Genomic DNA, 17,483 nt, shown 5'->3' on the forward strand with positions numbered 1-17,483 from the left:
CAGTTAAAAATATTGTGACTATTCTAATACTTTAACTGGAGTCTCCATGTTTTGCTTTGAGTTAAGTTGTTAAGTATTATTAGTAGTAGAGTGGCTGACTGTTCTTAGGGTTTGGAGGATGTTCCTCTGGAGGCTGAGGTGGACCTCGAGGATGAGGAGGAGGAGGACCAGTTAGGGGTTGACCCATCTGAGGACCACTTCACCGTCCTTACCTCAAGGAACAGAGGAAACAGATCCTCCAACATGAGCTCAAATTCTGACTCATCAGAAAACAGTGGACTTCTGAGGTCAGATAAGGTAAAGGTGGGGGGTATTTATGTTAGTTTTGGTCTTTACTAATTATGGTGAAATTGTGGTCTTAAACTTCAGACGATGGAAATCAAGTATTATATTATTGTGGCAGAAATCATGTTATCACAAGGTAAGGATTAAAGGTGTTATAACTGTATTTATGGCTAATATAGTGACCTTTTTATATGGAAAAGAAGACCCAAATTGGGTGTGAGGTTGTTCAAAGAAATACCTGTAAAAAAATCACTCTGAATAAATTAGAAATCACATAACTACAAGGTTGCTAAATTAAATAACAACTAGTTATTTCTTGTTTCCTTCACAACAGGTTTGTTTTGCTTATTATTACCACTATATTCTCTTTTGTGTGTTATGCATGTTTGATGTTGCTTAATTTTTACAGGATCCTGCATTTACTTAGTTAGTTTTATGATTAATGATATTCGTTGAAACTGATAAATGTTTTGGATAGACATTTTTAGTAGCCGCTTTTTGTTACGGTGATAAAAATCATAAATTCTAAAAAAAATAGTCCTCTGCATATTTTTTTTAAATCTCATGCTTTCCCACTAACATCTCACAAATTTGTTTAATATGCCTTTATTTTTAATTTTTTGTTGTGTCAGAAAATACCCTCCTTTTGTCTAGTACATTACTCTAAAATCGCTTTATATCAGACAATTCACAAAACTTTACATGAACAGGAGCGGTTGACAACAGGAGAGGTTGAGAGGACTGATTCTGGTGTGGGATCAGAGACCAGCAAACCCTCAGTGGCAGTTCGTCGTGGCCAGCGAGGTGTAGGAGGAGCCATGGTGGCCAAGGATGGTGATGTACCTCTCTGTGATGATTGTGATGCTCCTGTTGACACCCATGTCACCAACAGGTATGTAGATGGAGGGTTCTTATACCTGTACACCAGGCATGGGCAGCCCGCAGCCTGGACCACGTGTTTGTGCGACCCGTGGAGTGATTGAGAAATTCTATTTAATGTGGCCCTCGGTTCAGGTAGATGCAGCTAGTTTACGGTGAGTACAGTAATATTTATTAAAAGAATAATCTTAACAAACAATTCGTTACTGTTTCATCACTTAAGAGTAAGTAAATACAAAAATGTAACAGTGAAATAAGTATATACAGTACAGTGCAGTACTGTATAGTCAACAATATAAACATTTTAACTTGTGCGAGTTTACGGGCCAAGTTCGGGCGGTGGTCACACAGAGTTTAACTAATTAAGTACTTCCAGAATTGCACAAAAACACCAAAATTGCACCTCGAAAACCCATAGTTGGCGAGTAATTTTGATGGAAATAATGTAATTAAAATTTTCCAAGTGTCATTATGACCACTAATTACCCAGCAATTGAATTGTAATTTTTGGCCAAAACTGCCAAAATATTAAGTAATTTTTTGACCGAAATTCACTTTTCTCTTGGAATTGGAATTTAAAGGGTTTAACTAATTAAACACAGTACTTCCAGAATAACACAATTCCACCAAAAGTGCATCTCAGAAACCCATTAGTAAGATAAATGCTGTAACTGTACAAAAAATCAACATATTCACAGAATGCTTCACACATCTTCTGTTAAATGCCAAGAAACTTTGATAATTTCTTATAAAATTATTATGATGGATTTGTTTCATAAATGGGAAAAAGGCTGTCTGTAAACCGAAAATATCGTAAGGTGGACGTGACGATAAACTGGTTCACTGCCCTTGTTAATACAATGCTATATTAACATTACTTTTGTGTTAGATAGGATATAAATTATGGTGAGTAGGCCCGCAGAAAAAACTTAAATCGTAATGTGGCCCATGACTGAAGAAAGGTTGCCCATGCCTGCTGTACTGTATTGATAACTTACATGTGATAAAATGAATTTCATTTGTATAGTACAATGGTGTAATGATAGTACTGGAGTGCAATGGCTGAGTGAATACAGCAGTTACTAGTTACTTCCTCTCCAAAGGGTCACTCCTGGTCTACCCAACTGTGGGTAAATAATTAAATTAAAGATAAATATATATATACTGTACAGTATATATATATATATATATATATATATATATATATATATATATATATATATATATATATATATATATATATATATATATATATATATATATATATATATATATATATATATATATATATATATATATATATATATATATATATATATATATATATATATATATATATATATATATATATATATATATATATACATACAGTATATATATATATATATCCAGCACCTTCAGAAGCTGTGTCAAACATGAGTACCTAGGTTGTTCCATTCATGATGGTCCATCATGGCATTGCATATAATACTACCCGGTATCTATAGTACTGTACTGTACTTTACTCACTATGCTGGTCAGATTGACCTGCCTGTTATTAGTTGTGCAATGTTGATCACCATTTTTAAATATAGGCCTCCTATATGCTAATTTTCAGTCTTTGGGATCTTTTGTTACTTCTTAATTTTTATTTTTATCCTCTTCTCCACTGACCGGCTCGTTAGCCGCTTGGGCGGATGGTCACGTCTGTTACGCACTGTTGGCAAATATTGGGCACGCTCATCCATACTTCAGGAAAACTAGATTTTTAGGAGTTCTGAGAGCTTGTTGCACAACTCTCTTAAAACTCTAGGATGTACACTGCTCTGCTTTGTGCTAACATTTTTTACAGAGCTTTGTATGTGTGTATTTTGGAATTACATATTGGAGTGCAAACTGTAAGTTTATGAATACTGTATGTGCATGTGCAATGTTATGAGTGAATGTCTGTACTGTACTGTATACATTAGTACTGTATATAGTTGTACGTACTGTATAGGCATATTGTTTCAAATTATATTTATATCTGTTGCTTCTGTGTTCATAAACAATCATTTCTTTATTTGCATCAGAAAGATGGTAACTGTGTATGGTATTTATTACAGCGGAGTGGTCTACGCACCCTTGGTATGTCGTCGTTGTTCTCGCCGTCGTCAAGAAAGAAAGGAAATTTTGACAGAGATTATGGAGACAGAGATAAAATATGGACGAGACTTGCGTGTTATGGTGGATGAATTTTACAGGTACACAATTCGCTCTGTTTACAAAATCATGCAAGAATGATTGTTTAAAATCATTTATATCTTGGTACAGTATATGAAAGTGACAAAAATACAGGTTTTCCAATAAAGAAAGAAGCTTGAGATTGGTCTGTTTTTTGTTGCTTTTTGAAATCCAAAAAATATTGAACAAGTTTTGAGATACAGAAGAAAAATTTGCTTGTTAATGGAAAATCTTTTGGAATTTCCAAGATCAATTACCATGAATGAAATTAATTTTTCCAAGGTACAATAAATCTTAAAAATTTAGATTACGGTACTCTCTTTTGTGTGATCCAAAGATATCACATTTTTATCATCGTCGTTTAAGGTATTTAAGGTATTAATGTTCGCTCCAGACCCATCTTGGTAGCTGGATTGTTGACCCGTGATCAGCTGAAGGGAATATTCCTAAATGTGGAGGAGCTGGTGGAGCACAACCGGATGTTCTCCTTACAGCTGCGTGATGCCTTGGAGATTGCTCTGGATCAGGGCGATGAGGATCTCCTAACTGTCAATGTGGCAAAACTCTTCCTTCATGCTGCTCCAATGCTTCATGCCTTTGAAAATTATTGTGTGAGACAGGTTTGTGGCCTTATTTTATGTTGTATTTTATTTCTGGCTTTTCTTAGATGTGTGGAAGAGCCTCTAATTCAAGTAAGTAGGCCGAGTAAAATTTACTTACTTTATCCATTTTGCCACCGATAGGTCTGTAAATCACTCGGGCCACGGTGATTGGTCACATTTCTGTATGTTACACACTGTTGGCTCAACTGTACTGGGCATGTACTGACTCCAGAATGTATCTGAACCTGTGCCAGTGTTGGTCAAGTTTGGCCTTGAATAAGCTCACACTTGGATGAGAGTTCACAATTGTCATTCAAAAAAGTTTGGCTTAATAGTTTTCTGAACTTGTGGCTTCTTTTCCCTGAGGCTGTGACCTCTAGTGGTCAGGCATCCGCTAGTTCCAAGTATAAACACTCGACCGAGTACATATTGTACAATTGGACAGATCTCATAGAGACATTAAAAATAAGGTAAATAAGGTGAGTACAGTATGCTGACCTTTAAGTTATAACTGTAGATCTAGATGTCTTGTATGAAAACAGGGTTTGAATGTTGTAAAATCACTAACCTAGTTATTTTAGTTGTGATTAGTTTTATATAAACTAAAGCATACCTGGGAAGAGGCCTCTGTCCAACAAAAACTTAAGTATCTTAGCATTCAGACACCTCACTCTCCAAGAGAGGCTGGAACATTTACAGTTGCCCAATTTATACTACAGAAGGGCATGGGGTGAATCAATAGAAGTTTATAAGTACGTCAAAGAGTATTACTCAGTCAAATAAACATATCTGGAGTTTGTGGATGTCTGTTTCAGTACGAGTTAAAGAAGCGTACATAGTATTTATTAGATACCCTCTTCAATGCAGTATTCTGAGCATAAAATATATTTTCTTTTGTTCTTTATCATTTATACAGGGCTCAGCCTCACTATTGCTTCAGACATTAGAGAAGGAGAAGGAGCTGCTAAGAATATTCCTAAAGGTGTCGCAGATGGAAAACACATTACTGCGTCGTATGAATCTTCATTCTTTCCTTATGGTAAGAATTTTTATTATTCAAAAAGGTTGATCTAATGACACAATGCAGTATTGCTGTATTAATAGAGTAAAAAATAAGTATGACCTTGAATAAGAAAGAAGCCCCGGAGGTACCCGGGTACTGTACTGGGTAGTTTCCGTCTCTTACAGCGTTTGAGCAATAAATAAATATGGTATATGACTGCTAAAAGCTTTGCATTTTTCAGGTTCCAGTTCAGCGTGTAACTAAATATCCTCTGTTGTTGGCAAGACTATACAAGGCCACACCCCCAACTCATCCTTCTCGAGAGGATTGCCGACGTGCCAAAGAGAAAATTGAATTGCATTTACAACACATGAATAATGTGAGTAGACTTATGAAGCTGACGTTTGAATGTAATCAGTGAGTTATGTTCAGGGCAACTAGGGTAGTCTTAGTCCTATGGGACTTTTATCTCAAGTCCTTACGAACGCCTGCCAATACGAATGGGGTTAAACTTGAAATTTACAGTATTTTATTTACCCGACAACTTATTTTTTTACTTTCATTTACCGTATTTTGTCATTCTATTTCTTCTTTTGTCTTCAATTAAGTGACTAAAGCTATGATATAGTGGGCTTTTAAATTTTTTTCTGTAAGTACGGTAATGCACATACCGTAGCACGCGTTCCGACTTACGTACAAATCCGACTTAAGAACGTCTTCGGGAACGGAACCCGTTCGTAACTTGGGGACCCCCTTTACGTATATACTACATACTGTACTGTATGTGTGTGTGTAGTACTGTACAGTAATAGGAACCCCAATAATAAATTTGACATTAAACAGGTACAGTAATCAGTTTTTAGTGATACAAACTTGATTTGCTGGTTCCTGTTTACAGGAAACAAAGGAGATGAGCCCAACAAAACTATGGCGCCGTATCTCCATGAGTGTGGGTAGTGGGGCTCCTCTCAAGCGGTCACCACAACCACATGACTTTTCCACCAATCTCAAGCTCAGGAAGGTATAGTACAAGAATAGCCCTTATTGATTTTGACAGCCTTATGACTTAATTAAATGTGTCCAAAGTAATACCTGTATTACCAAGTGATAATATATATGTTATTGAGATAGACATAATATGTTTATGGAGATGCTTATATTCATTTCCTTGCATCAGATATTATTTTATAGAAGTAAATGCGCTCAGTATACAGCATGTGGTGAAAATTAATTTCATTAACTTTTCAGCTCTTCCATTAGTAAGGTTCTTGATTATTAACTTGAAATATGTACAGCATGTACATTTTTTTTTTTTGTGTGTCTAACCCAAAGTAGGGGGATGCACCCCATCAAGTATCTTTTCAAAACATTTTATTTTCTGATCATATCAGCATCTTCAAGTTGTCTTCTTAATTTCATACTGTACTTTAGTTCCAAAATTGTGGATACATATTTTTAATAATGATTTCATAAATAGAAGGAGCAATAATCTCTTTGAACATGCAGTATTGTGTACAGAAATTATACAGTACTGTAATATTTACAGTATTACTTTTCTAGTAGAATAGTGGTACAGTATAACCTGTATAGCATCACTAGAGATTAAATTCATATGGATTAATGCATTTATGAATGACTTGTATTACATATGAGTACTGATTTTCCAACAGCTGGCACTGGAAGTATTGGAGTGGAGTGTAGAAGAGGCTAGAGTGGTCAGAGAAGGTCGTCTCTTTTGCCTGGCACCAGACTCAAACAATTGGACACGAAGAGGACGCACCCTTAAAATGGCATCGGTTCACGTTTTGCTCGTCACGCAAGGCACAGTAAGTGGGGGGAAAAAGGAAACATTTCAATAAAATTTGACATGTTACATCTTTAAAGTTGAAATAGTATACAGTACTATCCAGTAATTGTAGTTTTGCAAGCGATTTCAGCGATACGCTACTGTATTCACCGAAGATGAATCGTGCACATCTTATCCCAGTTTCCAATTTGGATTGATATACTGTACAGTCCTCCCATACACCCACTAAGAGGATAAAAGGTCTTTAGTAAATAATACAGTACTGTACTATATGAAAATTCATCTTAAGCAGTCTCTTTATATGGATAAAGTTTTGCTTTATGGTCTTACTTCATTTAAATGTGATAATTTTTTTTTTCAGCCAACAGCTGTGTTTGAGGAAAAGGTTCCAGAGGATGGTTTGGTGACTCCACACAATTTGGGTATTAGAGATGCAGCAATGCTTGCCTTTAAAGATCACAAAGTGTCAAAAGCTGCTCTGATCAGAGTAAGTAAAATGAACATGACTGCTTTTGTATAAAAAATAAATAATATGATCACTATAAAGTACTGTAGTATATTAGTATAGTTGGACATTACTACAGGTCAAACTCCAACATTAACCATAATAAAAATAAATGATGATTTCCTTTTGTGTCTTTATAAACAAAATTGGATAAAATCATATTCATTGTACAGCATTAGGCAATGAGCAGTCACCTGTAGTGTGATTAAGTATATAAAATGAAGTTTATACTGCAGAGTGCAGTACAGTACAGCACTATAGAATATCAAAGACAGTATTATCTATGGCATATACTGTATAATACTTTTGAGCACTTTACTTGTTTCTGCAGCATGACCCATGGCTACTGAGTCGGTGTGTGGTAGCATGGGAATCAGAAGGAGAAACCGAATGCTTCGAGGTGACAGATCTCAATTCCAAGGATACATTTATCTTCAAGGTAGGTCTTATTTGGGAAATTTGGGGATTCTTGAGAAGTTATATATAAATATATAAATATATATATATATATATATATATATATATATATATATATATATATATATATATATATATATATATATATATATATATATATATATATATATATATATATATATATATATATATATGTGGAATAATTTTTTCTAATAATAATTTTTTACTAACAGGGAAGTGACAACACAAGCACAGAGGCATGGTTCCGTTATATTCAATTCCATGCACTCTCAGTTGGGATGTGGAAAAGACGAAGACCTGCTCTTGCTAATATTATGATTAATGGTATGAGTAGAAGCTAGTTTAAGATTATTCTTCGTTGAACATGTAAGTGACAAAAATCAGAGAAATAGATAATTATAAGAAAAATCACAGAGATGTGGAGTATGTGATTCAAATGGTGAGCCATTGAAACAGCTAATTATCAGTAAAGTACAGAATCAGATTGGATTGTAGGAAAATTCCTATCACTGTATAGGGTTAGAAGAAGGAAATTGCTTGAAAAATTGATTAATACCTGAAGTCTCAAAAATCAATTATTTCAATAAGAAGGTTATTAAAAGTCTCACAGAACTGTTATAACATACGAGTGAAAGTAGAAGGAAGGAACCCGTAAAGTTTAATGCCACATGAAATGTAATTTACGTCGGTGGACAAAAAATTTTGACGTGTAGTGAAGCCGAAAAAGGTGTGGTATTACAAAGTACTGTACGTATTGTGAACATTTAGAAAAGAGAAAAATTCTAACTGTTCATATAGAAGAAAAATGTATGTGCCTTACATGTCTTATATATTATAAGGTTTGACAGTTTGTCAAGTGATAAATATTTTATTTTTTTTTTTAATATTTGTCAAGTCACACTAAACCAAATAAATTAGCATTTGACATTCCTATTAGTATAGTGTTATACTGATTAATATCACTGTGATGTGACAAGTCACCAATATTGTACAGCGTTGTGTGGAACAGATGCATTGTTGTGCCACTGGCGTTACCGGTGCTGATGTGCCAAATCAACCTTTCAGCTAATCTAAGCAGACAATTTAATGTGGGCAGCATCTTTTTGCTATGCCAGTGTTGTTTTCTCTATACTGTAAACCCTCGATAACTCGGCACGTACGGGGCTCCGACCTTGCCGAGTTGTCCTAAATTTTGACTTATCGAGGCACTTCTCCCTCCTACAAAAATACCATGGAAAATTATCGACCCACATATGTGTACATATAATTACTAAATTTAAAAGAGTAACACCTACCAGCACTGCAGGCAAAGAATGAAGCATCATTGTAGGATACACAGATGCAAGATAGGTGACACAGAGGTATGGTACGTGACACAGAGGCATGGTAGGTGACACAGAGGTATGGTACGTGACACAGAGGCATGGTACGTGACACAGAGGCATGGTACGTGACACAGAGGCATGGTACGTGACACAGGAATGGTAGGTGACACAGGAATGGTAGGTGACACAGAGGCATGGTAGGGTACACAGGGGCATGGTAGGATACACAGAGGCATGGTAGGTGACAGAGGCATGGTAGGTGACACAGAGGCATGGTAGGTGACACAGAGGCATGTTAGGTGACAGAGGCAGGGTAGGTGACACAGAGGCAAGGTAGACAGGTAGCCAGATACGCCGAGATTTCCCAGATAATTTTATGTATCTCGGCATTTCCCAGGTCATGCCGTTACATTCCGTGACCACGTACGTGCAGAATCGTACGAAATTCCGAGTTATCGAGGGTTTTACTGCATATCTTTTATAAGATTTCAACTTTCTATATTTTGTATAAAAATATTATTATTTTTCTTTTGTATAATAAATTTAAAGATAGGATAATCTATTGTAAACTCATATTCATTTATAATTTTGTTTATACTATCAACATGTTTTCCTAGTTGTAATTTATTGTACTGTATTTCCTTTTCCACCTCCTTTATGTAATGTACTATGACATATAATGATGCTGACTGAAGAATTTTTTTTATGAATATATATTGTCTGATATGAATGCAAAACTGTAAAAGAACAGTTACAAAAATTTTCTTATTTTCATTTGGAATTCCATATTACTATTTTGCTTTTGTAGCATCTCTGGATGTCAGAATTACTATTCAAAGAAAATTGATTTCGGTTTGAGAAATTCTTTTATGTTCCTTCTCAGTTGTATGTGTATACAGGACAGTACTCACTTGCTTTAAACAAGGAATAGATTCCCAGAAAAGGGTGTTTAAAGCAATTTCTTTTCAAACGAACCTCTTTTTAACATGGTACAAAGATTCCAAACCCTGTCCCAAGACCCAATATTGAACCATATACACGTGTTTGAGGTAGCTGGGTAACTGCCTGGCTGAACTGTGTGGTGTCTCCCAGAGGATGGTTTGAGTGCAGAAGGAGTTATTTAAAATATATGCTATTGTATTTTATGATGTGCTATGTATAAATTTTATTGTTGATTGTGGCAATTTTTGTTCAGTTGTGGCACATGCACTTTGGAATATATTCTAATTTGGCTCACTAAATTGTTGAACTCTGAACTACACAGTTTATATAAAATTTTTGGCGTTAATAAATCGATCGTTTAAAGTGGGGGAGTACCGTACCTGCATATGTAGATCTCTGTAGTCCTTTATTTTTTGCATTTGTTAAACATTTTTGCCGACCTTGCTTTGGTACGCTATTAGTCGTCTCTCAAATTATTAACAAAATGGAGGACAGTAATATATTTATTTTTCCACTTTATACTGTACTTTAAAATAATTTCACCAATTTCTAGATATTAAATTGCCGACAAGATGGGAACAATATACGGTACTTCCAAAAATATATACTGTACCCAGTAAATCAAATTTGATGTAACATTTACTTTATATACCATCTCATTGTTTATTAATTATTTGCATATTCCATACACTCCTCAATATTAGTTTAATTACTGTACTGTACAGTACATCTTTACATCATATCTTCTATCATCTATTCCCTCCCACTCAGCATGCCTTTTCACTGATGCTATTCAGTTAAACTGAACAAAAGTTATCTAGTTCCTAAAAGTATTGTACTGCAGTGCTTAATCTTATATTCAATCTTTATTTTTTTTTTTATATGTTGTACAGGCATCTCCCATGTTAGGGAAGGGGTGCATTCTTACAGATCTTGTTTTGGCCAAAAACATAAAAAAAGGTGGATACAAATTAAATTAACCCTTTTTAAGCACATTTCAAACGGAAAATATAATATTTTGTGGTTTAATATGATAATAAATACACTAAAGACTTGCATTTAGCTAACCAGAAATTATGTTGATCACTGCATCACCTTGATGTGCAAATTAAGGCACATTTTTAACCTTTCAAACCAACCTTTACAAAGTTTGTTTTGCCTGCAAATCAAAACACAATCGGTCTTAATTCTCACGAGATTTTTGTACGCCATTTGTTTTTTCTTTTTTTAATTGCTATCTCGGTTCACCGATCTCTAAGATGAGTTGTTGGTAAGTTTCTCTTGCAGATTTGTATTTGCAATTCATACATAAAATGTTAAAATTGAATTTAACTGCTTGTGCAATTGCATAATTGTATAAAGATATTTAAATAGCGTATTTCACCTTAAATAGTTTTCAGAGTTGTTCTATCTTTCTCTATCCTCATCTGTGTAAACTTTTGTCCTCCTTTAACAAACCTTTTCTTGTATTTATTAAAATTCACCATAGGACAGTCTTTAGTATTCATTTGCATCCCTCTTAATTTTTATTTTTCTTGTAGTGTCACATTTCTCCATTTTCTCTTCATCTTGCTTGCTAATGTCTACCTACCAGTAATTTCGGCCCACCTTTGATATATATATATTGGGCTGTTGTACAATTTATGTACATAGGGATGTAAACATATGATACATGTAAATAGCTAGTGTCATATATTAATGTGATTAATAAATACTGGAGATTAATAATGCCTGTTTAAAATAAATTGTTCCTTTTTCCTTCAATAATATATAAGTATTACTAGTATTAATTTTTGTAGTTCAGTAGAAGGCAGCTACCAAACAGGGAGGTACTACAGCCTAGATATTGTAAGCATAATGTGTGTTGTCTAATGGTAGACCCTGCTGCCATACGGCATCACAAAAAGTGTGACCAAGTCCCAGGTTGTTGATCTGGCTGACTTTGTGGAATTACTGCCTCATTTGCAAACCTCTCATCCACACCCTCCATGCCCACTCCTCTCCTCCATACCCACACCTCTCATCCATGCCCTCCATACCTACACCTCTCATCCATGCCCTCCATACCTACACCTCTCATCCATGCCCTCCATACCCACACCTCTCATCCATGCCCTCCATACCTACACCTCTCATCCATGCCCTCCATACCTACACCTCTCATCCATGCCCTCCATACCTACACCTCATCCCCATGCCCTCCATACCTACACCTCTCCATCCCTCCATGCCCTCCATACCTACACCTCTCATCCATGCCCTCCATACCTACACCTCTCATCCATGCCCTCCATACCTACACCTCTCATCCATGCCCTCCATACCTACACCTCTCATCCATGCCCTCTATACCTACACCTCTCATCCATGCCCTCCATACCCACACCTCTCTCCACACCCACACCTCTCCTCCATACCCACACCCCTCCTCCACTCCCTCTATAGATAGATAGAGATTTTATTGATCACAAATTATGAATACTGTACAGAGTTTACACTAAAGTTTTACATAAAATGGTCCAAATGCAAATGCTTTAAACTACCAAACAATAAAAGTTCACCGATTCAACCAGTAACAAAAAACAGGAAAACCCATCCTCCTCTCCCTGGTAGGGCCCCTGTGAAGGCCCCTAGGAGGACTCCTAATGGGGTCCCTGGAAGGGCCAAAAAGCCTTTGGGATGACCCCTGGTAGGGCACTTGGGGGCGGTGGTCCTGGTAGGGCCCCAGGGGGCAACAGTCCTGTTAAGGACCCTGGGGCCGGCGCCCCTAGTAAGGCCCCTGGGAGAGCTCTTACGGACCTTAATAGGGCGCCTGTTAGGGTATCCAGGAGGGCTTGTTTTAGGGTCCCTGGGAGGGCTACTGGTAGGGTACCTGGGAGGGCCTCTGGTAGTCCCTGGAAGGGCCCTTGTTAGGGTCCATGGGAGGACTCGTTAGGGTCCCCTTGTGTATATCTACGTACTGAGGGTACCGAGGTATATAATGTAGGGAGATATATCTACTGTAGGTGCGAGGAATATTGGTATTATAATGGGTTAAACGATCATAGTTGCTTGTAGAATTCGCTTCGTGTTTAGTAATGTAATATGTGAATATAACAGTACAGTAATGGTGGCGGCGAGTATATTACTGTAGTGGTAGCATTGTAATGTACAGGGTGTCCATAAATGATTACCCTGATTAAAACATGGCACACTGTTTTTAGGGTAATCATTTATGGAGACCCTGTATACATAGTTGTAGTAGTAGCAGTAAGTAGTTACTGTGGTGCCAAGATTACTAGCAGTGTTGGAGGGTGTAGCAGTACAGCTATTAAGGTAATATGTTCTAGTAGTAGAAATAATGCAATGTAGTAGCAGCTAGTAAACCCTGTCAACCTACCACCACCCATGACGAGCAAACTTTTCAGACGTGGTGGCTAATGGTGTTCTCAAACATCTGTAGTAGGGTGTTCCAGAAATGCTGCAGCCTACAGATTCGGAGCTACCGGTACAAGTGGTGTTGCTGTGCTGCAGACATCCCTCGGTAGCCAGACCAGGGTAACTACCAAGCTTTGTGAACATTTATGTAGAGGTTATAATAATCATTTTATGAATGTAATTTCCTTCCAATTCTGACGAGTGTGGTAGCAGGAATCGGGCCTCGCCAATACAAAGTTGTTCCATCCTTGGGTATTCTCCCACAATTTTGGGTGCCCAAACATGGAGCTTTCATTTCATACCGGTTATTTAGGAATTGGTTAGGGAGACGTGGAATTAAAGAGGACTCGATTGTGATAGTTTAGCTTAGGAAACTAAAAGCATATTCATCAACTAGAAAATTTTATGGAGCATTTAATGGGAGTTTAGTGTTGTATCAGAACCACTCCATCAACCAGGTCTTCAACAGTAAATTCGGCCACCTAAGCTTACAGCTTTTGACGAAGCTGCAGGACCAGGTTGACTAGGATACCAAGTTGCATAACGATACATAGGCTCATTGTTTAGGGAGATAAGTTTAGTATTACTTCCATGGCAGAGGACCAGTCAAGAACTAGCTTCGTTTAAGGCTTGATTTCATTAGTGAACGATTTGAACATAGATTCATGAGGAAAGTTTTGGATGGATGAAAGGTTTATAGTTCATAATGCTTGATGAAGCTAGGAAGGAGGTGTATTGAGCTAAACGATTGGGAGGTTCCTTTTTGGGGAATTAAGTATTATCTAGGAAAATAACATTAACAGTTGTCCCTCACGGTCTCCTGAGGTTCCTTGGAAAGGAAGTTAGTCTAAATGTTCAGGTCGTCAGTAAACCTAAATTATTTAAACATGTATATAGGTCATTAGCGAGGGAAATGACGTCTAAACCACCCCCAGAAAACGCATGGTTAAACCTAGAGCTATGGTCGGTATAAACTACAAAGCGACCCAATAGACAAGGTCTTAAGAAATAAGGCACGCTTGGTTATAATTAAGTTTATTGTACAAGTACGTACATTAAGTAACTTAACTTATACAAGAGTATCTGTAGAAAATCCGGTATCTTCACTACTACGGCCGGGTTTGTTCTTTGCTGCCCGCAGGACCAAGGTATGTAAATTACAGTTCCCGGATTTAACTATTGTCACGGGGTGCTGGACTTGGTTCATCCGGCCGTCGAAACGTAACCAATAATTACCCCAGATACATCCAAAGCGTCTGAAAGAAGAACAAATAAACAATTAAAAATACAAAAGTGTACAGTACTTCGTAACAAACTCAATCATAAGTAGAAATGACTCCCCAATTACACTAATAAATGGCCAAGTTAAACCAAATATAAATAAATCCCAACAAAACACATTTTTAAACAAACAAAAAACATACTCACACAAATTACCAACAGCAGTTACAAATAGACGAGACGTATATCCTTGGGTCTTGTAGTACTGCCTCCCTTAGGGTTGTGGTCTGCACTGGTCTACCGCTGCAGCCTTCAGAGTATTTAAGGACGGCGGGGAAGGGGCGAAGGGGGGGTGGGGGTGCTTGGATTTTGGCGGGAAAATCTTAACTAGGTTAACTACCACTTCACAAGTGTTTAAGATATTTCATTTTATTTATTTTGTCTATAAGACTTCACTATGTCTTGACTATTGCCTTTGCATTGCTAATTTTACTGTTTTTATATATACAGTATAACTTGTTAATTTTTCACTATAGAGATTAATGAATGTGGTTTTACCGGGAGTTAAACAGGCGTAACAACCATTAACAGCTCTACGGTGGTCTCTGTGTGTCTGACCGCCCGTAGAAAGCCACAGTATTTGTCATGCTATATTTATGAAAACTTCAAAAGCCAGATTACAATTGACTTTCATTTGCAAGATTATAGATAAAAAAATAATTATTAGAACATAAGAAAATAAGGAGTCTGCAATAGACCGGTTGGCCTGTGAATCTCTAGGTAATCGTCACTCATAATAAGCTCATAAAAAAATTTCAAAAGTCTTTAAGCTTCGTAATAAAATAAACCAATTCAATAAATGTCTGTCTGTGTTGCGTCTGAACATTCCCAAATCTAATATAGAATTCATTGGCCAATTTAACAGTGAAATGACCTTTATCCTTTCAAGCAGACTATAGACTGCCATAAGCTTTATATAACAAGTAATGGTAAGAGAAAAGAAATATTAAAAATGGTTCAACTTCACACACATATAAATATAAGTTTCACACCCTTTAAGTAACCCGGGCAGTGTTTAAGTACTCCAGGCAGTATATAAGTACCACCAACATATAATATTTACTAACGTACGGTATTGTCAGTGGCTATAGTGAGAATACTTCAAAATTTGTAGTTATGTAATAGATCTATAATTTACTTTAGTTCTTCCAAGATTTATAATTTTCTTTAGTGCCCCAAGAACGAAGTAACATTTTCTTTCCTGTTAAAAACCCGAATTCTTTACGTTTTTAGTTATTTCACACCAAAAACTCATTTTATTTTTACAGACTCTATTACACGCTAATATAGTTTTATTTAAATTGTAATAAATTATTATTCAAATGGCGGTTTTATAAATTCAACGTAAAAAAGATAAAAAATGCTGTGGAGGTGAGCGCCATCTATGAGTTAACAGCGCTACTAAACCTTCATCACGGGGTACAGGGGAGAGTTTCTCGTCTGGTAATTCTAGGATCCATCAGCAGGAGCAGCCACTTGACAGAGAACCAAGATGGAGGACGGATCAAGCATAGAGAAACTGACAGCCCTGAAAATATCCCCTTGAGGCATCGGTAAGACATTTATTGTTAATATTATATCAGATATATAAAGTTAATAATACAGAGTAGTTGTTGGTGTATTAATACGGTGATAGAAAGTGTATTTAATGGGTAATTTAGTCCGTTGTTTGTTGATGTTATGAACGAATTTGACCTTCATTTGTGGTGCAAATTAAAAATAATTTTTGTGGTAAACCCCCTGCAAATTATCCCAAGTGGACAATGTGTTGTTCAGATGGTTGATACACTTTTAGGTGAATATTCGTCCATTGGCTGTTCTCGAGAATGAGGTTTATTCGTAGTTCTGTGTTTTACTCAAATCTGGCATTAGTTTTTGTTTGCAAAGTAGCGGTTTTTGCCCCCAAAAATGAAATTTTTGTTTTAACAGAAGCTGCTAATTTGCACAAAAATGGAGGTCAAAATTGAGTAAAACACCAAAAAAAAACTAATCTCATATCAAAGGAACCATCCAACCTACCTAACCTACACTAAATGAGTATGGTAGCCTCGGGTAAACATGGCGGGAACCTGTGGACAGCCAATGGACCAAAATTAGCACACTTCTCTTCTCTTTTGAAATACTATAATGATAAGAACATCTGTGGAGAAAATGAACAAAAGCGAACAACTCTGACCTAACTTTTCCTAACCCAAGAAACTTGTGTGTTCAATGTTTTGATGTTTTGTCAGCGAGTCGTTTCTTGTCTTTGGCATTTTTAGGTTACGGGGGAGGCTTAAATACACCCAGACAAAAATGTTTGCTCAAGCGTAAATATCCCAATAGATTTGAACCGTCGTCTGATCGATCACGGCAGATTATGCGAAATTCGAGTGAGAGAGATTTAAATAATAAATTCCGCAAAATTGTGTCTTTTTCCCCGGTAGCACAATAAGAATCTGTCAATATTGTTGCAGCTCGATCCTACGTCGGTCTAGTCCACGAAATGTAACCACGATTGGTCGGGTACGAAAGCGGGTTTACCGATTCGGCTTTTGCACGTCCTTCACAAAAGGTTAGGTTAGGTTAGGTTAGTAGGGTTTTCAATTTGTTTAGCCCTCATGTTGAAAGTATAACTCACTTTGGAAGATTCAATGTTGTAGGTAGTGTTAAAGGAAATAAGGTCATATTTATTTATTAGTAAAAATAGGAAAGAAAGGGGTAAAATTATCGAGTTTCGATCGAGCGCTTATTTTCCGAAGGTCGGAATCGTTCAAAACGCACAAAAAACGGCTGGAAAAACATAATTTCAACCTGA

The 17,483-nt window shown here is 36.5% G+C and overlaps 1 protein-coding gene across 2 annotated transcripts in view; it reads left to right on the forward strand.

Moving 5' to 3' along the window:
- Nucleotides 1–11,716, forward strand: part of LOC121863191 — a 40,544-nt gene extending 28,828 nt beyond the window's left edge. The window contains exons 5-15 of one of the 2 annotated variants that reach the window (XM_042361673.1): nt 109–297; nt 996–1,177; nt 3,249–3,386; nt 3,761–3,986; nt 4,885–5,007; nt 5,213–5,350; nt 5,870–5,992; nt 6,642–6,797; nt 7,140–7,265; nt 7,615–7,722; nt 7,934–11,716. In XM_042361673.1, coding sequence (XP_042217607.1) covers nt 109–297; nt 996–1,177; nt 3,249–3,386; nt 3,761–3,986; nt 4,885–5,007; nt 5,213–5,350; nt 5,870–5,992; nt 6,642–6,797; nt 7,140–7,265; nt 7,615–7,722; nt 7,934–8,062 — 1,638 coding nt within the window. In that variant the 3' untranslated portion in view covers nt 8,063–11,716. The remainder of the gene's footprint in view (nt 1–108; nt 298–995; nt 1,178–3,248; nt 3,387–3,760; nt 3,987–4,884; nt 5,008–5,212; nt 5,351–5,869; nt 5,993–6,641; nt 6,798–7,139; nt 7,266–7,614; nt 7,723–7,933) is intronic. The other variant, XM_042361674.1, reaches the window with a different exon arrangement.
- The last annotated feature ends 5,767 nt before the right edge of the window (nt 11,717–17,483 follow it).

This window comes from Homarus americanus, unplaced genomic scaffold (assembly GCF_018991925.1).
Source record: "Homarus americanus isolate GMGI-L3 unplaced genomic scaffold, GMGI_Hamer_2.0 scaffold34507, whole genome shotgun sequence".
Taxonomy (NCBI): Eukaryota; Metazoa; Arthropoda; class Malacostraca; order Decapoda; family Nephropidae; genus Homarus; species Homarus americanus.